This window comes from Periplaneta americana, chromosome 17 (genome assembly GCF_040183065.1).
Source record: "Periplaneta americana isolate PAMFEO1 chromosome 17, P.americana_PAMFEO1_priV1, whole genome shotgun sequence".
NCBI classification, from domain to species: Eukaryota; Metazoa; Arthropoda; class Insecta; order Blattodea; family Blattidae; genus Periplaneta; species Periplaneta americana.
The window spans coordinates 98,564,817-98,590,631 of NC_091133.1; the positions used below are offsets into that span (position 1 = coordinate 98,564,817).

General features: G+C 36.0%; 1 protein-coding gene across 1 annotated transcript in view; it reads right to left on the reverse strand.

Moving 5' to 3' along the window:
• Positions 1-13,798, reverse strand: part of LOC138692761 (uncharacterized) — a 494,742-nt gene extending 480,944 nt beyond the window's left edge. Inside the window, exons 1-2 of the mRNA XM_069815954.1 lie at positions 13,529-13,798; positions 5,415-5,635 (exon numbers count right to left, since the gene is read on the reverse strand). Coding sequence (XP_069672055.1) covers positions 5,415-5,635; positions 13,529-13,798 — 491 coding nt within the window. The remainder of the gene's footprint in view (positions 1-5,414; positions 5,636-13,528) is intronic.
• Between the last annotated feature and the right edge of the window lie 12,017 nt (positions 13,799-25,815).

Here is a 25,815-nt window from a genome sequence, read left to right on the forward strand (position 1 = left end):
GTCATTTTTACATTCCAAAACAGTCTTTTCTCTACACAAGGAGAACGAAGCGACTCAGAGGCCCTCCCTATTAACTGTATCATTCCCGCATATTCCCTAATAATGGCCTCTAAAATCCAGCAAATCCGTCGCACTTGTTCCTAGCCTTAATTTTTGGGTACCGTCAACCGGGGTTACTTTACATACTTTTTTTGCTTATTCCTTAAAATAATTGAAGATTATAAAGTTAGATACACAAATTAATTTTTATATTAATGTTCCTGGTTAATTTGAATAAATTTGAAAATATAGTGGTTGTACAGTTACCCTTAAAAGGAATGAGAGACTCTTGGTCGTCGGAAGTTAAAGTTCTACAGCGCGGTTCACTCGATATCGACGTAACGATAAGTTTCATGACTATACAACAAGAATTGTTACAAGGACCACAACAAGGACAAGGACCAGAATAAGGATCACGAAGAAGACAGCCATTTAAGGCCACGATTTCACAACATAGCTCGGGTCACAAAATATCATTGCTTCTCTGTACCGAATGGCAAATGCCTGCTATGGGATCTACATTCTAGACTGCTGCTGTCACTGTCTTGTCTCGGTAGCTCATATAGTAGCGTGTCGGTTCCACTGCTTAACCGAAATATCTCGTGTTCGATCCCAGGTAAAACTTTTTTTATTGAGGTGTAATTAATTTCTTCAGAGTTCCTCGACTATCTAATTTGTCGAAAAATATGAATAATTTATGCCCAATTTCTGGGTCTTACAAGTGGGCTGAACCTCGTCCAAAAAAAAAAAAAAAATAAATCTTACTTGGAAGTTAAAAGTATTCTTCCTCAAACAAAAATTATACGAAACAAAAAGAGATCTGTTAACTTAAAATCTTGTCCACATGCCATCAGCTTCTATTACAGCTCTAAGTCAGTCCGGCATGGAAGTCACGAGATTGTGGAATAAGTTCTAATCCCCGGCGAGATCTTCCTAGGTGTCAACAAGTTGATCCCACAATTCGTCTCGATTTCGATGGCTTCGGTGGGCATAGGTGGCTATCCTTCTCTTTTTCAATTATGAAAGAGGGAAATAGAATACATTTGAATAGAAAAGTATAAAATTCAGATAATGCAATTAAAGCTATTCGGAATATTATTAAAGTTGAACTTGTAGATATCCTAAGAAAGAAAATATTTTTTCATTAAAACCAGTGATTATAAAGTAGAGGGTCCCAAATCTATTGAAAATTCTTTTAACGTCGTATAGTATATAGTACAGAAATATTATTGACAACTTAAACATTCAAGATTTTGCAAAAGATACTGCAATTAGTTACTTAACAGATGCATTTAATAATAATTATTAATATATGTAATCAGTCAATAACTGCAACAGTCCTTTTTCATTCAATCATAATATGAATAAAGTTGAAAGCACATTAAATTAAACACTATTGCAAACACCTAGATAAAATAGTTAAAATCAACTGAAGGGGTGAGAATAAAATAATCCAAAGCCACACTTTTAACAAAAATTGTTTCGTGCGAGTGCATTTATTACACATTTGGAAAAGCTACTAATAAAATATTGTAATAATTACTCAACAAATGACAGCCAAAGGACTCTAAACCTTTGTAAAAGTTTGTCTGTGTGGCTTAGGAATATTTTTTAGTTTCATTTTAATTGTTAGTTTTTAATATATGTGCATTTACATTGTATGTGTGTGTATAAATGCATTCATTAAATTAACGTTTATAATATTATAACTTGTAATTTTGTATTGTCTGTGATCATTAACACTTAATCTGAGGACTTTGTAAAACTCTATTTCAACGTTACTTAGCTATTTCAACGTTATTTAGACAAAAAAAGTCGTTGATGTAGACTAAGAATCGAACTCGCTCTCTTCTACACAACACGCGGAAGTATTAGCGTCTGAGCTATTGCAACGACACGAAAGCTTTCCTTTCTGTGCGGAGTATCGATCTAGTCATGAAGATCCATTGTCGATTTAACTACACGATTTATGTATATATTTATCTTTTATTTACGTAATATTATCATATTTTTTGCAGTTTTTGAAGTGAATTTCGGAACGATGCTAGTAATAAACCAAATAGCCTGAATCTAAGTAACTCAATATTCGTTATCTTGTGTATCAGTGCTCTGGTCTCTGATCTTGCGCAGTGTTTTACATCTGAGACTTAGGAAAATTCAATCGTCTCATTATTTTCCAGGGAAACTGTACATATGCATTATGACACACTTGTAAATAAATATCACGTGTGTAAATATGCCCCGTTTACGGGGTTACTTTACACACATATTTACTTTGCCTTATAATCGAGTATTCTGTCCCATATGGTCCAACATTGCACTGTTTTCAGTACTGGGATTGGAAAGGTGAAACATTTCTGAACAATATGACGTGTTTCGCAATTTATTAGCCCACTACAGTTAGCACAGTGGGAACAAAATATATAGGTAAATTCCTGATAATGAAATATTTTATATAAAAGTAAAGAAATGTAATAGCAGTACAATAAATGGTTATATGCTGTTCATGAATGTGCTGCTACATTGTGATTTTCCTGGGGAGGTGCTGTAGGAAGCCTTTCAGAACCTGGTGACGGTCCAACGGTTGAGGGATAGTGTCATGCTAACCACATGACTATACTGCTACCTACTAGTTGCAGTAACCGATCCAACTGGCATTGATCCTTCAGAGCTGACGTGCCACGGATTATTTAAAATAATAATAATAATGATAATAGTACTGATAATAATAATCTACAAGTAACGACCTCGTCTGTTTGAAAGTAATTTATTTTCCCCTATCATTGACGGGAATTGATCCTACCACCATTAATAGTGACATTATATATCATATTAAAAAGAGTTTTTATTTTTAATTAGTGTCCATAAACACTTCACATCTGTGTAAAGTTGCCCCGTTCAGAGGTACATTAGGTTATCATTCTTGTTTTCCCTCTCGCAGGGTAGCACATGTAACGAAAAACTGGTCCGGCAGTCATTTCCCGCGTCCGAAAGCTTCATAATTTCATACAATAATTCTAGTCAATTGAATGTATGAACTGAACTATTCAGTACAACACAAAGTTTTTACACATAGAAAAAAGAGTAAAAATACTTGCCTCGTGAAATTCACCAGCAACAATGGTGTATAACAGCTTTAATAATGGCACACACTTCAGACTACTACACACATGTGCTGTTGTCACACAGAATCAGTTCCACGGAGTTGCTACACATTGTCTGTAATTTGCTGCCATTTAAATATTTTTTCTAGAAATATGTAAAGTTACCCCCTTGTGTAAAGTATACCCTGGTTGACGGTACCTAAAATATTTGAGTCTCTTATTCCGGAAATAATGGCCATACCGAGGAACTGGATGCGGCCCTCTATTCCCCCTTGACTTACTTCTTACACGATAGCATCAAAATGGCAATCGCGAACACTTTCTGATTTTCGAGAAAAAAAGGGGAAGTAACTATTCTGCCGACATATTTTCCGCCATAACTCCGCAGTACGTGTAGCTAGAACAACGCCGATGAGTGCGTTGAATACAGCTCGTCGAACTCTATCTTCAGTGTAAAGTACAACTCTCTATACCCGAGCGTTTGTCCGGGAGAGACCGGCAAGTTTTCAAAAAATGGTCATTTTGACCTTCCAAAACAGTCCTTTTTCTACAAAAGGAGAAAGAAGCGGCTCAGAGGCCCGCCCTTTTAACTGTAGCATCCCCGCATGTTCCCTAATAATCACCGTCAAAATCCAGCAAACCCGTCGCTCTTCTTTTCTAGTCCTAATTTTTGGGTACCTAAAATATTTGAGTCTCTTATTCCGGAAATAATGGCCATACCGAGGAACAGGATGCGGCCCTGTATTCCCCCTTGACTTGTTACGCGATAGCATCAAAATGGCAATCGCGAACACTTTCTGATTTTCGAGAAAAAATTCCGACGACATTCTTCCCGCCATAACTCCGCAGTACTTGTTGTGAGATCAAAGCTGATAAGTGCATCGAATAGAGCTCGTCGAGCTCTATGTGTAATGTAAAGGACAGCTCTATCTGCGTCAAATAGAGGTCGTCGAGATCAGTGGCGTATACTGGTTAAAGGGTTTGGGCTACCGCTGACCCTATTATTACACCAAATATATCTAACAATTACTTTAATTTTAATTACTATGGTAAAACTAATAATACAAAATTATTACATTATGTTATATTATAAACTTTTTCTTTTGTAATTTCCTTGGGCTACCGCCGGTAGCCCGCAAAATACGCCCCTGGTCGAGATCTATCAGTATTGTAAATGACAACTCTCTATCCCCTTGCGTTAGGCCGGTAGAGGCAGTTAAATTTTCAAAAAATGGTCATTTCGAGATTCCAAAAAAGAATTTTCTCTACACAAGGACAACCAAGCGGGTCAGAGACCCGTCCTTTTAACTGTAGGATCCCCGCATGATCACTAATAATCACAGCTGAAGTCCAATAAATCCGGCGCACTTTTTCTAGACCTTTTTTTTTCCTACCTAAAATATTTCAGCTTCTAATTCCGGAAATAATGACCATACCGAGGAACGGGATGCTGTCCTGTATTCCCTCTTGTCTTACTTCTTACACGATAGCATCAAAATGGGAATCGCGAACACAAGCTGATTTTCGAAAAAAAAAATGGCAACCATTCCGGCAACATTCTTGCCGCCATAACTCCGCAGTACGTGTAGCGAGAACAAAGCTGATAAGTGCGCGGAATATAGCTCGCCGTGCTCTATCTGTAGTGTAAAGGACAACTCTCTTTCCGCGTTCGTTGTACGTTAGAGGCAGGCAAATCTAAAAAAAAATGATCATTTCGAGCTTCCAAAACAGAGTTTTCTTTACACAAGTAGAACGAATCGGCTCAGAGACCTTCCCTTTTAACTGTAGCATCCCCGCATGTTCACTAATATAATCAACACTAAAATCCAGCAAATCCAACACACTTTTTTCTACACCAATTTTTTCCCTGCCTAAAATATTTCAGTCTCAAATTCCGGAAATAATGTAACTTTAACTCTTCTGGCAATAATAGTGATTGATAAAATGAATGCATTTTGACTGTAACTTTAATCATTCTGGCAAGAATAGATATTGATAAAATGAATGAATTATGACTGTAACTTTATCTATTCTGGTAGTATTAGAGATTGATAAAATGCATGCATTATGACTTCGTGTTTGTTACACTGATAACACCTAGTAAAGTCATTGTGACTTTATGATAAATATGTTGTCACTTTATAGAACTAATAGCAACTGAATAAGTGCATTGTAGCTTGATGATAAACACAATTTATTACTTTATAGCTTTATGGTATATCTCTCCTAACCCTAGTAGCAACTTGTATAAGATGAAATATATTAACTTACAGTACATAAGACGAAAGTAGTGTTGATGATGGCGGATGTGGACGCCATGGTCCCGGCTTCGGGTGCTGCGACGCTGAGGAGTAATTTGAGTGGGATGTTCTGTCTAGGTTATGGTTTCCGTTGATGCTATCAGTGCAGTCGTTGACCATCCCCAGGACTCCTGGGTTGGGACGTCTGAGCCACACAGTGAAATACGGCTTCTTCCTGCAGCACTGGATTATCTGTATAATACAAAATAAGGGATTAGAGTCATAGAATTGCAACAATTATGAAACTTATTGAGTGATTGTCTCGCTCGCCAAACGTATTCACTGATTTGCTTACTTCCTTTAATTAATCTTTTATTCTATGAATTGTTATGCCATCAGAATGGAAGTATTTTATTTTAGCTAAAGCCCCTTTAATTTTATCTAATGTGATTTCTGGGGCGAGACCATCTGAAATGAAAAAATTTATTGTTTACTTCAGATATTACTAGGCCTATATCATTAATTTTATGAATGAATGAATAAATGTTAGCCATGATGTCCCATTTTGGGCACAGGCCTCCTGTGATGGGGTTAGAATCCCCTCGACAGGGATGGCTCAAGTGTACTCGCTTGGTGAGCCAATCCAGGCGAGCTTGTCGTGTATACTACTTTTGTAACATGGTTAATAATCCTGTTCAACTTTAACTAGTCTCCGCACTGTTCTTTGTTCATTTTTTTTCTTGCACTACACACATTATACTGACACTGGCACTTTGACAAACACTGATTGCTATTTACACTATTTAACTGACACTTTCTCAACACTGACTTTACTATTTACAAAACTTATCTCACACTTTCACTAATACTGAATTTACTATGTACAATATCTTAACACTGATTACGTTACCTATTTACAATGACCTTCCCTAGTTCTCTCCACAAAACTCTGTTCTTTGCTGTCCTCGACCATTGTTTCCCCGCCTCTCTGGTAAACATGTCAGACCATCTGAGCCGTGGTCTTCCTTGTCCTCTCTTTCCGACGTAGGGGTCCCACATCGTGACTGCATGGGTCCATCTTGCCTGGTGTAGTTACGATGTATGAATATTTCCCGTGTTGTTGGGAAACAGTTTAACATTTTTTTGAGTAAAAGTAACAATTTGCGTAGGTCTCTAGAATTCCTGTGTTGTGGATCAACACAGACTGAGTATTGGCTCGGAAGTTGTTAGCATACATACAACTTTTTGTGAACTTTGTCACAGTGACTATAATTATGTGTGTGTGTTCCGCCTTTGCTTATCATACAATTAAAATGGTGAAACTAATAAATCATATTTTCATTAACGTTTTCGGTACCTATGTACCATCTTCAGATGTATATATAATGCTAATTGATAACCAAGCATTATATATATACACATCTGAAGATGGTACATAGGTACCGAAAACGTTAATGAAAATATGATTTATTAGTTTCACCATTTTAATTGTATGATAAGCAAAGGCGGAACACACACACATAAATATAGTCAAATTGTGATAGCTTATCGGTATACCTTCAATATGAAATTCATTTGTCACAGTGGGCACACTTCAGATCCCAAAGTTTCTCTGTGGAAGGCGATACCAGATAGGTGAGTGCTGGTGTCCAATGATGCGTCGATCACAGGTCTCCAGGGCTGATGTGGATTTTCTTACTAATAGGGCTGCTAGGCAGTGTGACTGGGTAGCTGAAAATACTACAAAGTCTGAGGGGCATAGGGTGTAGGAATCGCTACGCCAATTATAAATGTCTCATTCTTCTAGGAGATCGTAATATAGTCGATTCGATGTAATAGCAAAATAAGGATAATCAGGGATAATCACATTCGAGCCAATTTGAGACAATTTACTTGTTCCGTTTATATAGGGCAGTTCCTTGACACGGTATAATTTGAAATATCTCTCAGGGGATTTGAGGGGTATATCAATGAAAATTGTAAGTTTATTTTTCGAAGCTAATGCATGAACTTGAGCGATCGAGTAGTACATGAAAAAGGGTCCTAGTTACAACAAAAGAGAGTAAAGAAACACTTTCTGGTAATTTCAAAGCTATTCGACTTAATAAGTTGGCAAAAAGATCTAGGGGTACGAGGTACAAACTCAATTTTCCTGTTGCAGTGACGTCTATCGCTCCTCTGAACTGCATTGCTTGGTGTTCTAGCTCGCTCAATGTGTCGGTGATGAACTGGAGATTGTGAGTGCGTTTAAAACACCGCTAAGAAGTGTAGTGGCCTTTAGGATTCTATTTATGGATTCAGTGATCCTAGTTTGAATAGATGTTATTGTTTGATTAATGTATTGTGCATATTCTTTCAAATCTTCCCTATTTGTATTCCTGGTGTTGTGGAAGAGAAGGCCTGATGGTCTTAACTACACCAGAATAGATAGATAGATAGATAGATAGATAGATAGATAGATAGATAGATAGATAGATAGATAGATAGATAGATAGATAGATAGATAGATAGATAGATAGATAGATAGATAGATAGATAGATAGATAGATAGATAGATAGATAGATAGATAGATAGATAGATAGATAGATAGATAGATAGATAGATAGATAGATAGATAGATAGATAGATAGATAGATAGATAGATAGATAGATAGATAGATAGATAGATAGATAGATAGATAGATAGATAGATAGATAGATAGATAGATAGATAGATAGATAGATAGATAGATAGATAGATAGATAGATAGATAGATAGATAGATAGATAGATAGATAGATAGATAGATAGATAGATAGATAGATAGATAGATAGATAGATAGATAGACAGACAGACAGACAGGCAGGCAGGCAGGCAGGCAGGCAGGCAGGCAGACAGGCAGATAGATAAATAAATAAATAAATAAATAAATAAATAAATAAATAAATAAATAAATAAATAAATAAATAAATAAATAAATAAATATTTTCGTGAATTTGTTCGTTTAGTTGTTGTAAGTAGGTCAACTGGCAATAATAAAGATTGATAAAATGAATGCATTATGACTGTAACTTTAACTATTCTGGCAATAATAGAGATTGATAAAATGAATGCATTATGACTGTAACTTTAACTATTCTGGCAATAATAGAGATTGATAAAATGGATGCATCAAGGTATATGGATTTACTATAAGGTAGAGCCACTCGGCAATTTCCGCTAGCAGACGAACTCGTGACGTCACTTCGGAAGCTCGTTAGCCACGGGATGCATTATGGCCTCCTAGCACCGAAGTATTAGTAACAAGTTATCACACAAAATTCTTTTAAACGACAATTTGTTTTTTGTTTAACTTTTATTTGTGAGGAAAAATGTACCACTCACAAAAGGAAACTATATTAAGAGTGTCTTATCCCTATGTGTTACAAGTAATTTCATCTTCTAAACTGGAGAAGAGTTTGTACGAAATAATATTTTTGTATCAGAAAATATAGTTACCCTTCATAAGAAATGTTCGTTATTAAATGGAACAATTACATAGTGAATGCTAATAATTTCCTAACATAATAACAATGACAGAAAACATAACACATTAATAAATATTATTAGAACATGCAGAAATAATAAAGCCATGGGTAGGCCTAATTATTTCTGATAGTAGGCCTATGTATTTTAATTAATATAGGCACATAATTTTTCCATATATATTACTATATCATTAGTCCTATATTTTCAAATACTCGTTATAATATACATTAAGCTGATTATTAACATAACTCACTTAAAGCTATAAACTATATTAAATGTTACAAACATATTATGCTTGACATCTTTGGACCTAGATTGGCTCTAGAGCCCTTTCAGCCTCATTTAAAATTACCATGACTCCACGGGGTGAAGTCGGTTGGAGAATAAAGCTAGCCACCTCGTGCCATTCATTGACTATGAATATGTGAAGTTGTGAACACTTTATTATGTTTGAAAATAGGCTGCATATTTTCAAACACAATAATCATTAAGTAGGTATTTATATCACATACCTTTTTCCTCCTCCCTGAAGATTGGAATGAATTCTTCTCTCTTGTCAGCGCCTAGCAGAAGCTTGCCATTTACGTGCCTTCTTTCTTTGTAGTTCCACTGCTCTTGCAGTCTTCGCTGCCGTATTCAGTGAACGAATGCGGATAAATGTCCTTGTTCTTGTATATATTTTAATTATTAATGGATGCACATGTGGAAACTTCTGTGCGAGAATGTTACACATGCCCTTAATGACGTTGCAGCAGTTTAATTTATCACCATGAACGCCTACAAACACTACTTCAAACTGTTTCACTGTGCATAGCCATTCATCTAATGGTTTGAGCAGACCTCCTCGAGACAGTTTTTCAATCCAGCCCTGATGTACCGGCAATGCATCTGGTGTAACACTAATTAATTGGCCTGTAGGATCCCCTAATGATCTATCTACTTCACGACAGCGAAAAGCAATATAGCTAGCCAAATATCGTAGACCTTCGCTGGAAAATTCAGAAACATTTTGTATGACTCTTGCTTCAGGAAGGTTTTCAACAGTAATTTCTGAAATTTCAGAATAATTTTCTATCATTGCCAATGCCTCTGTCATGTCTGGTAGAAGTCCTGCAAAAAGGTTAGAAGTAAGATAATCATTTGTATCTGCTTCTAGTTCAACAGCTGAGGAATTGAACGAAATGTCTGAAATGTTGCGACTCATTATAAGCAGCCTCAAACGGTTTTTAAATTCTACTGGAAGGGGATGGTCGTAAGTGCGTCCCAATGCTCTTATTTGAGAGAAAAGATTTTCAAGGCAGTCTTGGTTCAGTCTAGCAGTTAAGATGTAGCTTAGCCCATACAATTTTCTGAGGTCAGAAAAACAACCTAATAAAGATCTAATGGACATTATAAAACCTTTCTGAAAAGGAAGCAGTGAAGTGTTCTTGCTCTCATTTTTTCACACATGGTATGAAATGTACTTAGGATATTCTCTTGGTCTTTAAAATGTATGCCAAAACCACTTGCAATGGGAATTTGTTCACTGTCCGGAATCCTAGAATTGAAAATATCAAAAACATCATTAACAAGTTTGAAATATTCTGATGCTTCATGTTCATTTGGCAAGAGGTAACTAATGGCTTTTGCAACGTGATTTGAAAATAATTCACATGCAGGACGGACACGCTGTCGGTCTCTACCTGATACCATTAGATGGTTATATTTCAGTTTCGGACAGATTTTTATTTCACCTCCATCCATAGATAAAATATTCTCGATAATGGTTTTGTTAATTATCTTCCCACTGGTAAAGTAAAACCATCGTCAATGAAGTGGTTTCTCAATAATTTTATCATGTGTGGCACATCTTGGAAAACCCATATGTGCTTGGTGTCATCACTGGGGTTATCAAAACAACTTTTCTTGTGATCTACTTCCAAATCCTTCCAGACACTCTTGTTTTTCCCACCCATGTCACTTATAACTCCCACAATAACAACACCCACCTTTTGCACTTCTAAAATGATTTCTTTTAGCAGTGATCCTGTCATTGTAACGTCAAAATAAAAAAATATTGGCTGCTTCCAATTACTGCATAGCGCTCGAACCATTACGACTTGTGCCTGGCTGTGGGGCCCATAAACTTTATCCTCATCTTGGTCATAGCACACTCTTGCATCCACATTCATTTCATCAAAACTCAGGATACATAAAAGTTCATTTTTTGTTAAATTCTTGCATTGAGTTTGCATCATAAATAAAACATCACTTAATATGCCAGGCCTGCACTTAAAGGAATTGGAAACCCAGCGCCTTAGAGTTGACAGAGATGGTAAGAGGATTCCTACACTTTGCCTTAAATATATGTAGCATTTCCTCGATATTGAGCGGAGTGTCAAGGCTCTGCTTATATCTTCTCTTGTCCATTTTGGCTTCTTTTTTGTCACCAACAAGTTCTTGATCTGGTTTTCTGTAAAAATTTTTCTCAAAACAATGGAAACTCTCTCTTTTACCTTTGCATTAATTCTGTTCTCAAGTTGCTGTATATGTTTACTTTTCCTGCTCAGAGCCAAGGTCAGTGACTTATTTTAAGTTTTAACTTATTCATTTCAGTCTGCATTTGTTTATTATCTTTCTCTAATTTGTCTAACCGTGCTTTCAAATGTCTTTCTGAGTCACTAGTGCTATCTGTAATTGTACCAGCATCAAACTTCTTCTTCTTGGGTGATAGTGTCTTCAATCTCTCAAGCCCTCGCTTTCTTGAATCTCGATTAAACTGCCTTGTCTGTCTGTCACTTACCGTAATTTGTGGTGACTCTGGCTGGTGTGAAGATGAAGCCTCTATATTCATCTTGTTTGGTCTTGAATCGATGTCCAGATGCAATGAAGGAACTGCAGAAATTTTAAGCATCTTTTTAGGTTTAATGTTCAAGAGCTCGGCTTTCAGGTCTCTCTCATAATCTTCTGGTAGAAAATGAACACTACACACGGTGGCATTTTTAATGTTGATTTTGTCTTTCCTTCTGCAAGCATGAATCCATTGCTTACAAACACTGTCATCCTTGGGAAAGGTGTGGTAAATCAAATCTGAACCTTTAGTCTTACGATTATAATTTTTACACGAAAACACTGCGCAACCGGCCATGGTAAATAATGCAATATGTTTTTAGGCACAAAATATTTACAATAAACTAATTAACTTAATACCACGTGGGCTAACTTAAATACATAACCTATATACTACGATTATAAAACACGTGAAAGCCCGAATTAACAACAGTAACTGCTATAAATATAATTCAGTTCATTATAACACATTTTTATTTGGAAATATTCCACTATGAGTGCAGATTTGTCACATTTAGGGCACACGTAACCAGAATCACTGCTAGAAAACAACTTATAACTTGCTTTTAATTCATACTGCCAATTGTTTAGCTTCCTCGGTGACGTCATGCGTCAACTGTCTAAAATTTACGTGTCTGCGCATAGCCGTATGAGCACCCCCTGTGGATGCATTATGACTGTAACTTTAACTATTCTGGCAATAATAAAGATTGATAAAATGAATGCATTATAACTGTAACTTTAACTATTCTGACAATAATAGAGATTGATAAAATGGATGCATTATGACTGTAACTTTAACTACTCTGGCAATAATAAAGATTGATAAAATGAATGCATTATAACTGTAACTTTAACTATTCTGACAATAATAGAGATTGATAAAATGGATGCATTATGACTGTAACTTTAACTATTCTGACAATAATAGAGATTGATAAAATGGATGCATTATGACTGTAACTTTAACTACTCTGGCAATAATAGAAATTGATAAAATGAATGCATTATAACTGTAACTTTAACTATTCTGACAATAATAGAGATTGATAAAATGAATGCATTATGACTGTAACTTTAACTATTCTGGCAATAATAGAAATTGATAAAATGAATGCATTATGACTGTAACTTTAACTATTGATAAAATGAGTGCATTATGACTGTAACTAACTATTGTGACAATAATAGAGATTGATAAAATGAATGCATTGTAACTGTAACTTTAACTAATCTGACAATAATAGAGATTGATAAAATGGATGCATTATGACTGTAACTTTATCTATTCTGGCAATAATAGAAATTGATAAAATGAATGCATTATGACTGTAACTTTAACTATTCTGACAATAATAGAGATTGATAAAATGAATGCATTATAACTGTAACTTTAACTAATCTGACAATAATAGAGATTGATAAAATGGATGCATTATGACTGTAACTTTATATATTCTGGCAATAATAGAAATTGATAAAATGAATGCATTATGATTGTAACTTTAACTATTCTGACAATAATAGAGATTGATTAAATGAATACATTATGACTGTAACTTTAAATATTCTGGCAATAATAAAGATTGATAAAATGAATGCATTATGACTTCGTGTTCGTAGCACTATTAACACTTGGTAAATACATCGTGACTTTATGATAAATACGTTGTCACTTTGTAGAACTAGTAGCAACTGATAAGTGCATTGTAGCTTTATGATAAACACAATTGATAACTTTATAGCTTCATGGTATATTCTCCTAACACTAGTAACAATTTGTATAAGATGAAATATTATAACTTACAGTACATAAGACGAAAGTAGTGTTGATGATGGCGGATGTGGACGCCATGGTTCCGGCTTCGGGTGCTGCGACGCTGAGGAGTAATTCGAGTAGGATGTTCTGTCGAGGTTTTATGGTCTCCGTTGATGCTATCAGTGTAGACGTTGAGGGTTGGTTGTCGACCTTCCCCAGAACTCCTGGGTTCGGGCGTTGGAGGCACACAGTCAAATACAGCTTCTCCTGCAGCACTGGATCATCTGTATAAAAGAAAATAACCCGAATAGAGTGCATAGAACTACAACATTTATGAAACTCATTGGGTGATTGTCTCGCTCGCCAAACGTATTTACTTAGTTGCTTACTTCCTTTAATTTATCTTTAATTCTATGCATGGTTATCTTGCGGCGACTGGGCTGACAATAGCATGATCTGGTCTGAACAGATTGCGCATCCGCGGAGATCTTCTGTTATTAGATCGGTAGCATCATGACGCTATCCCTGTCGCGGGAAAAAAGCATGGTTACTACTTAGATACATTTCGTATACGCCAATCTTACCCTCGACGTAAAAGCTAGATTTTCGTTAATTTAACATACAGGAAAATGATGGGTATCCTGGCGTCAGCAACGTTTGAATAACGATCTCAAATCAAGAGAGGGCTATGGAACGATCTAATCACGCACGCTACTTTTCAACGCGTGGGAGATAAAAGCAAGGAAAACCGGTCTGCACTTCGGTACACAGCTGGCTTGACAGAACGAGTCCGGATATCGGGATCGTCTTTCTGCTGGTGAATACAAACCGTTGAGCACTTGTATATATATGGTGCTGTTCGTAAAACTTGCTATGAAACTCACATCAATCGCTACGAATGATCACCGTAATTTATCCCTTAAATTATCGGGGCACAACAAAGGCTTTAAACCTCCATTCCGCCAACATTCTCGCTGCCATACCTCCGCTGTATGTGTAGGGAGAACAAAATTGATAAGTGCGCCGAATAGAGCTCTTCGAACTCTATCTGTAGCGTAAAGGGTAACCCTCTGCCCCCAGGCATATAGACGGTAGTGGCCCGCACGCGCATTAAACTCAGCCAAAATTGCCTTTATGTCAATGGTAAGCAACAGGGAGCCCAGCAGGAAAAGAATAGGATTTACAAATTTTAACTTCTAGCCTCCTGTCTTGCACAGGATAGGGACCAATTGTGGGCTTATGTGAGGGCGGCAGTGAACCTCCAGGTTCCTTAAAAACCATAAGTAAATAAGCAAACAGTATTAATATATAGCGCCACATTGGCAGTGACAAAAGTGTGCAATATTCGTTCAGTGGCTGGTGGATTCTCTAGACTGACACCTCTCTCTCTCTCTCTCTCTCTCTATATATATATATATATATATATATATATATATATATATATATATGGTTATGTAACTGCCTCCAGCAACTCATGTTAAATAACTTCACACTGGGCATAGCTTTAGACTAGGCCTACATATCAATCGTCTTTCTCTTAGATCTGACCGATGTATTAGTCAGAAATCAGGCTGTTTGGACAGAGAAATTAAAGAGACCATGGAAATTAGTGTTTTCTTTGAAACCGTTAACAAACAGAATAGTCTGATATAGGAATTTGATTTTTCATTCCTTTAGGGAAACCTAAGAAGTTTACTAACGGAAATAACTACTTACGTGTTTTCCATTAACCATAATACGACTGAGACTGTAACACAACACCCAATTTAACACACACTTTACTACAATTTATTATTTTTTGTCAGAGAACTGACCACTTTTTTTTTTTTAATTTCGCCATCTTGTTACTATGACGCAATACTGAGGCATCATGGGTCTTTTCATGCTATGCTAGTCAAATAGGCTGTTATTTATTTTCATATATTTTTAATTCATCTTACTTGACTTCCCCTACGTCAACTATATCATCGCCACCAAGTCTGACATGATGTATTCTTACAAACAAATTAGAATATTGTCCATTTTATATTTTCTGACTAAATATTCTTATGTTCATTTGAATGCTGAACTGACTCTGGTAGTACTAAGAAGCCATGCTCGCCAAATTATGTATATATATATTTTTTTTTCTAAACATAACCGCAGAGAAAGCCTGAAACCTCATAAGTTACAATTCGTGGACGAACAGTACAACGCTTTTCCTGAATTAAATTAGAATTGACAATACCCTTATCAGTTCTCTAAACTGTGAGTGTATTGACATTACTTTTAATTGGTATGGTAACACTGTGTAACGAGTCGCTGAGAAATGTAACTTGATTAACATTACTGTGCAGTCTGGCGTCCAGTTACGGGAAGTATGAAGATCAGTAGTGGCTACACTGGGGTTCAAAGATTCCTGATCTCTACTAATGGATAGCGTCCGATAATTTGTTCGTGTAAGTATGGAGTCATTAATTATTATTTCTACGAATAGATGGCGGAGATAACAGTCAGTATTACCAATAGTATCCAAATATAGAAGTCAAAATTTCATCTTACTCTGCTTGCTGTAAAAAAAAAAAGACTAGTTTTCGCAATTTTCCTCGATTTTGCGTCTTTTTTCGAGATAAATTATTTTATATGAAATATTTCATAGCGTATTTTTGAAAAGTTATTGAGTCAATTCCCAATATGCTCAGTCAGTTTAAGATAGCAGTGTATTATTTATTTATATAACCTGGTAGAGATATGACGGTCATGTCTTCTCTGCCCCTCTACCAGGGGATAGATCTGTGTCGCTGGCCAGGCACACTGAACAGCTGACGTATTGGCGTGCTGGAGACGACGGATGAGAAAACGGGAAATGTAAACATAACACACACGAGTAATTTTAAAGACGTCTCGGGAAATTTGATTTCTTGTATGTAAGTTTTCCGGTTACCACTTTAAAAATGAAAATGGGAGAGAACTGTTTGTAATTGCCTAAAGAAAATGATTGCAGTAGCATGAAAGGAGTTGTTCTAAATCAAGTTGACTTGTATAACATAAGATAAGCTTTTCTAATTGTCTGTGTTCACCGAATATTTAATTAAAATTAAATGGAACGAGTTAAAAAATATCAGTTTTAATTTTGTTCGTTTAAAGCAAAATATTATATCGTATTTTATTTTTTCCTGTAGAGTTTTAAATGTTTCAAAACTTTATCTTTTATAACATGAAATAAGCGTTATTATTATTTTCTTCTCTGGACTATTAATATGAAATGGGAGTGCAGAAATATTTCTTAACCTTTTATGTATGTATTTTGAGTTAACCGTATCTTATTGTCTGTGTTATCTGAACATTTAATTAAATTTAGGTTACAGAGTTTATTTTCAATTTCCCAAGATTTTATTTAACACGAAATCATCAGTGTTAATTCTCCTTTCTCTAACACGGATTAAACACAAAAATTAAACGGTATATCATCTGCATTTTTACGCGTTTATGATCAATGTACAATTAGGAACATAATAGTTGAGCGATTCGAGTTTTTTCTAAGTCAAAGATTGCCACACTACACATGCTCCGAGTCGAAACTTTTCAGTCATATGTTGAGCAGGTATTCGCTTCGATTTTCTGTTTAAATATTACATGTATATGCCGAGAAGAAATTAAAACTGTGGCCTCTTATAAACCGCGCTACAGGTATTGAAACATTTTCACTCACTTAACAATTATGTCTCTCACTGTACATGGCAATGACCTTGCACTTCCCTATTCAGAACGAGCCAGGTGAAAGGGTTGTTCAGAGCAACATAATCCTGACATGCACTGGCTACAGTGTTGCACGATCTCATAATTTAGGTATATTTTAAAATGTACGTCTTTCTGGGAAACTATTCCAAATATAGAGAAATGGTATTTCATTTTTTGTTGCTCTTTACAAAAGGAATTATCCACCAGAATTAAACACATTATTTACAGTATACAGAGAAAGACAGTTTGTCAGCTTTCCCAATAACGGGACTGCCTCATTGGACAAACCATAACAAACACACAGAGTGAAAACAAAAACAGACACAAAAGAGAAATGTGGAGAACGAACAAGAAAGGGAAATTAAGTACAGATAATAGCATACACATAACAGGCCTAAACGTAGTAGGCCTAAACAAATAGATTAGACGTTCAAACAAAAGTTCTTCCTTCTTAGGAAACAAAGTACAGGTGGTATTTTAAAATGGCAAGTGATCCTCTGATAGAAGTAAGGGAAACATCATGAATGAAGTCGTTGTTCAGCTGGAACTTCTTGCAGAAACTGACAAAGAGGCGAGGTATTGTGCCCCTAGCGCCAACCATTAGCCCAACTACTTCAATGGAGGTGAGGTGATATTTCTCCAAATAGAATGGAACTGTGGGCTCATAGATTCTGCATTTTTCTGCGTGGACTTCAGCGGGCTGTTTCTGTGCCTCGAACCTGACTGTCGGGTCGATAATGTAGGCGGATGTAGAGCCTGGTGGAATGGCAAGCATGTCAATTCGCCGACAGGATCCCTCTTGAGAGATGCCATGGACTTCTTCGTGTACAGTGAGACCTTTCTTTCTCAAGGCTTCGGCAATCATGGACCTGATTCTGTGATGTCTAGAGTTCCTCAGCGTCTCGCTGAAGGGACAGGCACCCAAAACGTGGCCAAGAGTTTCAATCTCACTGACGCAACGACGGCAGTGGTTTCCGTCTCGGGACCTTCCTGGTATAGCACGCAGCGGATAAACATTAGCTGTCATTTTAAGAACTAGTCTCCATTCACTGCTAGTGAGGCGATCAGGTTGTCGGATCCACTTATTGGCGGGAGTGAACTCCTTATAGAGGATCACGCCTTTGGATGACTAATGTATACTAAGCACACAGTATTTATTTATCAAGTACAATATGTTTTAAGTTCTTCAACAAATAGTTCTATATAACTCTAGAAAATGTAATGTACTCATTATATATTCAGTTCACGTCAATTTTAATCAATCTTTATACCGAACACATTGATTTTATTAACATTATTAATTTTTACGTGTTCAATCTCACAAATCAGCCTAAAAATAAGATGCTGCTTTTTTCCATTCTAAACCAGTTGCAAGCTTGTTCCATAGTTATTTGAAAGTGAACTCAGGCCGTGCCTCAAAGCTACTTTTTCATCTGAAGTGAACTAGATTGTTGACTAAATAGCCGGATGTGACATCAGAAGTTACGATCCAAAGCTACGTAGTGAATAGCAATCAAGGCCGTAGTAGCTAGTAAACGAAAATTCTTGCTTGATTGTTGACTTATACTAAACAAACATGGATACCTCATTAACAATTGGGGGTTATGAAAGTTGATGATGCTTTGGAAATAAAATGTGAGTCCAATGTAGAATAACCCATTAACTTGGAACATGGACATTATTGGTATTTGCGTTACATTTTTTTTTTAATATTGTAATATTTCAGACTCTTACCTTTTTCACATTTATTTCGATTGCTGACAGCCAAACGTAATTTTCATAGATATCTTTTGAACATCTTTTACAATTCTACATCTTTCTATGTTTCTTTTCTTGCGTCAAAAAATTACCATTCAGTTCATAAACCTGAGACTTAAGTTTCATGAATTGTTTACTGGAAAACTGTTTATAAACAAAGAATTCGAATTTCCAAAAAATAACAGCTCGTAATTAAACTGCATTAGAACACTGCCTTCTTAATTTAGTGTTGTACCGTAATATCATGGCTTTGAGAAAAATAGTCTATGAAGAAGGCCATGATTCCAGCATACATGTTCAAAGCTCTCTAGTATGTAGTTAACAAGTCAGCTCGTTTCTAGTTATTAGCATGTAATAATGACTTGAGCTTTGAGACGGCCTCAATTCAGCATGAACAGTCAAGAAACTAGTTCCATCTGCTAACATGGTAGTACTGTATAAGATTTTTTTTTATTTTAGTAGGTTATTTTACGACGCTTTATCAACAGCTTAGGTTATTTAGCGTCTGAATGAGATGAAGGTGATAATGCCGGTGAAATGAGTCCGGGGTCCAACACCGAAAGTTACCCAGCATTTGCTCATATGGGGTTGAGGGAAAACCCCGGAAAAAACCTCAACCAGGTAACTTGCCCCGACCGGGAATCGAACCCGGGCCACCTGGTTTCGCGGCTAGACGTGCTAACCGTTACTCCACAGGTGTGGACACTATATAAGAATTACAAATACATTTTGGTAAATAATTTACGATAATAATGAAAAGAAGAGGAACAATGGGGATTCTTTGGCGTAGGCCTACCAATTTTAACCTTTGCATACTCTGACTGTCCGACTCTTGTATCCGGAACTGTCTGAGTTCTGACAAATAAGGTTGAAAGGGCTGTAGTGGAATATCACATATTCCGTAATGTAGAAGTTTAATTCTATTAACAATACTTCACGATCAACACAAACGAATGCTTTGTTCAAGTCACGTGCTGTACTTAGTGCACATTATTAATCATATTTGAGCCTGTGTACATTATTAATCATATTTGAATTGCATGAAATAATATATTATGCGGTAAACAAATTATAAAAATTTAAAAGTATTAGGTAGGAATATTATAGTGTTACTGGAGGAAGATTCTGAAGTCGGTGACGATTCAATTTACTTTTCTTAATTAATTCATAACCTAACATTGATCTGAAATAACCTAATCCAATTTAGGGTTTTAAAAATATTATTATTATTATTATTAGTATTAGTATTATTATTTTGATATAGATCAGTTTCTGTCAGATGCGTTTCCACTTCACTGTGGGCTAAAGCAAGGAGATGCACTATCACCTTCACTTTTTAACTTTGCTCTAGAGTATGCCATTAGGAAAGTCCAGGATAATAGAGAGGGTTTGGAATTGAACGGGTTACGTCAGCTGCTTGTCTATGCGAATGACGTGAATATGTTAGGAGAAAATCCACAAACGATTAGGGAAAATATGGGAATTTTACTGGAAGCAAGTAAAGAGATAGATTTGTAAGTAAATCCCGAAAAGACAAAGTATATGATTATGTCTCGTGACGAGAATATTGTACGAAATGGAAATATAAAAATTGGAAATTTATCTTTTGAAGAGGTGGAGCAGTTCAAATATCTGGGAGCAACAGTAACAAATATAAATTATACTCGGGAGGAAATTAAAGACAGAATAAATATGGGAAATGCTTGTTATTATTCGGTTGAGAAACTTTTATCATCCAGTCTGCTGTCGAAAAATCTGAAAGTTAGAATTTATAAAACAGTTATATTACCGGTTGTTCTGTATAGTTGTGAAACTTGGACTCTCACTTTGAGAAAGGAACATAGGTTAAGGGTGTTTGAGAATAAGGTGCTTAGGAAAATATTTGGGGCTAAGAGGGATGAAGTTACAGGAGCATGGAGAAAGTTACACAACACAGAACTGCACGCATTGTATTCTTCACCTGACATAATTAGGAACATTAAATCCAGACGTTTGAGATTGGCAGGGCATGTAGCACGTATGGGCGAATCCAGAAATACATATAGAGTGTTAGTTGGGAGGCCGGAGGGAAAAAGACCTTTGGGGAGGCCGAGACGTAGATGGGAAGATAATATTAAAATGGATTTGAGGGAGGTGGGATATGATGATAGAGAATGGATTAATGTTGCTCAGGATAGGGACCAATGGCGGGCTTATGTGAGGGCAGCAATGAACTTCCGGGTTCCTTAAAAGCCAGTAAGTAAGTAAGTAAGTATTATTATTTTGATTTCATTTTTCTTATTTTTCTACAAGGAAAAAAAAATATATGGCTTAATGCGTTCCCACCCATTTTCCCGAATCCGCATTCCCGAAAGAACATTTTCCCGAATGATATTTTTCTGAATCGACTTTCCTGAAGCCAAGGTCCCGAATTTCACTTACTATTCAGTTTCCCAAATACGAGTGATTCACGAAGAAAGGTAAAAAATTTAGGATGTGAATTCTGAAGTCATTCTGAGTCAGAAAGTTCATATGAATATGGGTCCATTTTCTAACGGTTACGGAGATATGGCTCTTTGAATTCACAAAAACTTCTGAGATTCCATTGTACTAACTCGCATTTAGAGATCGATAACGGACAAATTTAAAGTTTATACTCAAGTATGCATACATACCTTATATTCTAGATGTCGGGGTCGATGTTTCCGCACATCTTCAAAGGTACCTCCTTCTGCTTCAATGCACTGAATGCACTGTTGCGCTCGGACGTGAATCGCGCTCGTCGCTCGGGAGATTTGCACGTGGCTGTTCTTTATGCCGCATCCAAAATAGGTCGATTAGTGCCTCTCTCGTTTCCACCTTCCTTTGCTATAACAAGTCTTTCATTCAACCCCATAGACAGTAAATACTTTTCGATATAGTACCCTTCTGTTTGGAAAGCGTCGTTCATATTCAGCGACGACACGCAAGGAACTTCCATCGCACAAACCATAAACATACACAATATCGGCGTATTCTGCAGATTTAGCGTGGCTAAGACTGGGGGCATGGAAGGGTAATGAAATTGTCAACGAAGAAGAAGAGCGCCTTTGTCCACTGTGCAGACAAAAGGACTCCTATAGACATATTTTATTACAGTGTGTCGAATTGTAACATGTATGGAGAAAATATCTACCATCCTCGATGCTAAGTCAGAATAGGAGTTCGCTTGCATGTTTTAACCTCATGGGGAATAGAGAATGCAAACAAAAGACTGGATTGTTTCTTTTGCAGGCGAGACAGCTTAGAACTTCAGCTGTTGAAGTTTGTGATACGAACTGACGAAGGGATAATGGTATCTACCCAATTATACACTTTTATGTCTGTTTTAGGTTAGAATATATTATATAATGTGTTTTGCTGTGCCATTTTCATTTTGATAGGTGTGTTCTTTTAGAGAGTGGTTGAATATAATCATAGGCGAGGAAGGTGAAACCTACAAAGTAGGATTTGTTTTAGGTACAAAGCACGTACGGTCAGAAGACCCGTGCATTGGATTTTAGAGAAAATTGTGATAATATAACATCTGTATGTATAATATCTATCTATCTATCTATCTATCTATCTATCTATCTATCTATCTATCTATCTATCTATCTATCTATCTATCTATCTATCTATCTATCTATCTATCTATCTATCTATCTATCTATCTATCTATCTATCTATCTATCTATCTATCTATCTATCTATCTATCTATCTATCTATCTATCTATCTATCTATCTATCTATCTATCTATCTATCTATCTATCTATCTATCTATCTATCTATCTACCTACCTACCTACCTACCTACCTACCTACCTACCTACCTACCTACCTACCTACCTACCTACCTACCTACCTACCTACCTACCTACCTACCTACCTACCTACCTACCTACCTACCTACCTACCTACCTACCTACCTACCTACCTACCTACCTACCTACCTACCTACCTACCTATCTATCTATCTATCTATCTATCTATCTATCTATCTATCTATCTATCTATCTATCTATCTATCTATACTGCATTGTACAGTCTCTGGAATGAAATAAATAATAATAGGATAGACTGTTGTACCTTGAGCATAGTGCATCTTGGATCATTTTTTTCTGATTTTTGCTGCTACCTAGTCGACTCAAATTGAAGTAGATTGTACAGAAAGCTGCTAGGTAGCTCTGGCCATAGTTCCGGTTTGATTTATTACAAAGTGTGAGTTCTGTGGACGAAACAATTTTTTTTGGTACCAAAAGTAAATGTTTTGTTCATTGTTACATGTTTTCTAACACGAAACCAAATTGTATTTGTAACTATCAATCATGTATGGTGTGTTCCCTATCATCTGGTGAGTAAGTACATAAGTTAATTTTCTTTATTTATTCTCATCTCTACTTTAGGCAGTCATATTTGTTTAAACCTGCACCATCTTGTACCTTGGATCACAAAACATTTTGTACCAAGAAACATGTTCCAAGGTACATGATCCTATTGGGTTTTGTTTTTCTTTTATTTTAAGATCATGCCACGAAATAAGTATGGAGTTAAGAGTACCCCAGTTGATCCGGATGCCTTGAAGAAAGCTGTTGAAGCAGTTATGACTTCTCCAGGAATTAAATATCTCATTCAGAGAAGCCTTCAAATGATGGCAAATACATTTTTTTTAATTATTTGAGTTTTTATAGCTATATCTCCACATATATTCCCAGTTTTCCAATGTTTCAAGGTGCAAGAGGGTATGTATGTATGTATGTATGTATGTATGTATGTATGTATGTATGTATGTATGTATGTATGTATGTATGTATGTATGTATGTATGTATGTATGTATGTATGTATGTATGTATGTATGTATGTATGTATGTATGTATGTATGTATGTATGTATGTATGTATGTATGTATGTATGTATTTATTCACACTGCAATGGGTATATATCCGGTGGCAGTGGTAACTAATTGCACTCAATAATGACAATAATAAACTTATTAATTAAAAATGCAATTAATAATACTAATAATTAATACTAACAATAACAATAATAATAATAATAATAATAATAATAATAATAATAACAGGGAATATCCTAAAGTAAATGAAGCACGATCAGTTAAAATAACATTTAAAATAAAACTAATTTGTATCTTAAACCTAAGTTCGAACTAAAAGCCACGAGTATGATATGTTCATATCTGCACAAGTACCTTTCAACATTACACTCATTTCGCTGTCAACTCACTCACTGCACTGGAACTACGACACGTTTCACTGATTCTGTCCTGATTTCACTAACACTTCAAAAACATTTCACTGTTCAAATACTTTGCACTGCCACTATAAACTATAAAGTTTCACTGACAGGAACACGTTTCACTTACACAACACACTTCACTGACACAACACAATTCTTCACTGATAGAACACTTCAATAACAAAATATCATTTACTCCCTTTAAATACTGTGTATAATTACCGTCTATTAGTAAAGTCCTTAAGCCTATTTTTAAATACATTTTTTGTTGTTGGTAAAGCCTTTAGTAAGTCTGCAGGTAAAGCATTCCAGTCCCTGATAGTACGATTGAGAAAATAAAACTTTCCAGTACGATTCAAGGTACATGAATCTGTTGTACAGTACCGTGTATCACTTTAAGTATCCCTTCATATTATACTTTTACATCCTTAATAGATCTGTAAAACTGGAAAATATCTGCAGGAAGTTATAAGGGAATCTTCAATAATTATTTTAAGCATTATTTTCATTTAAAAATGTCATTTCCCAAAATTAAAAATAAAAAATAAAGTGTGAAAAGTGATTCAAGGTACTGCAGTCTCCCCTACTAACAATACTTGACCTAATAAAATATCGGACATTACTCTCACAAAGAACGAATATCCATGCCCTATACGAGATTCGTTCCTTTTACCGTGGCAGCTACAAAACTTTCGACCTGGAAGCCTTAGTAGAGCGCGTACGTAACGGGCAACTTTTCAGTTCATTGTAAAGTTTTAGAAATTAGATAACATTTTGTCAGTGTTTGAAGTGAATAGAGCCGTGCTCTCCTACCTTATTGCGGTGTCTCCAGGAACATCAAAGTGGGTCTTCTTCCTTTATGCCTTGTACTAGATTAAATGTTTACTTGTCTCTCCTGCGCCCTTACTGAAAATCAAGCCCCTCTGCGGCGGATACTGTTTTAATACTGCGCCAATTTGTGATATAAAACCTTTAAATTACAGCCTTTGTTATATAGTGTCGCATTCACTAATATCCTAACACCCAACAGGGGAAGTGTTAAAATTAGCGAGGGGCATAAAAATATCCATTACGGGAAGTGATTGCAATATGTATTTCATCTCTCGCAGTTATGAGCCTTTAAAGCATTTATGGTGTACGAACACAAGCACCTCCATTTATTAGTTTGTGTTTAAATCTCTTAACAGCATCGCCATTTTGTGTTTCGCTTACTAGAGTTTATCGTTTCTGTCGATAGAACGACGTTAAATATATATTATAGCTTAAAGGGAGCGCTTTGCATGAATTGCTCAGAAATTCATTAATTTCTACATTAATTTTCTCATTTATTTATTTATCCACTCACTCACTCACTCACTCACTCACTCACTCACTCACTCACTCACTCACTCACTCACTCACTCACTCACTCACTCACATTTCGTCTGTAATATTTGCCGGGCTGATCACGTAAACACCATCCTTCGAAATGTTGTCCTGGCTCCATCTAGGAATGTTACGTTTTTATTTAACGACGCTCCGACTGCCGAGGTTATATCAACGTCGCCGGATGTGCCGGAATTTTGTCCCGCAGGAGTTCTTTTACATGCCAGTAAATCTACT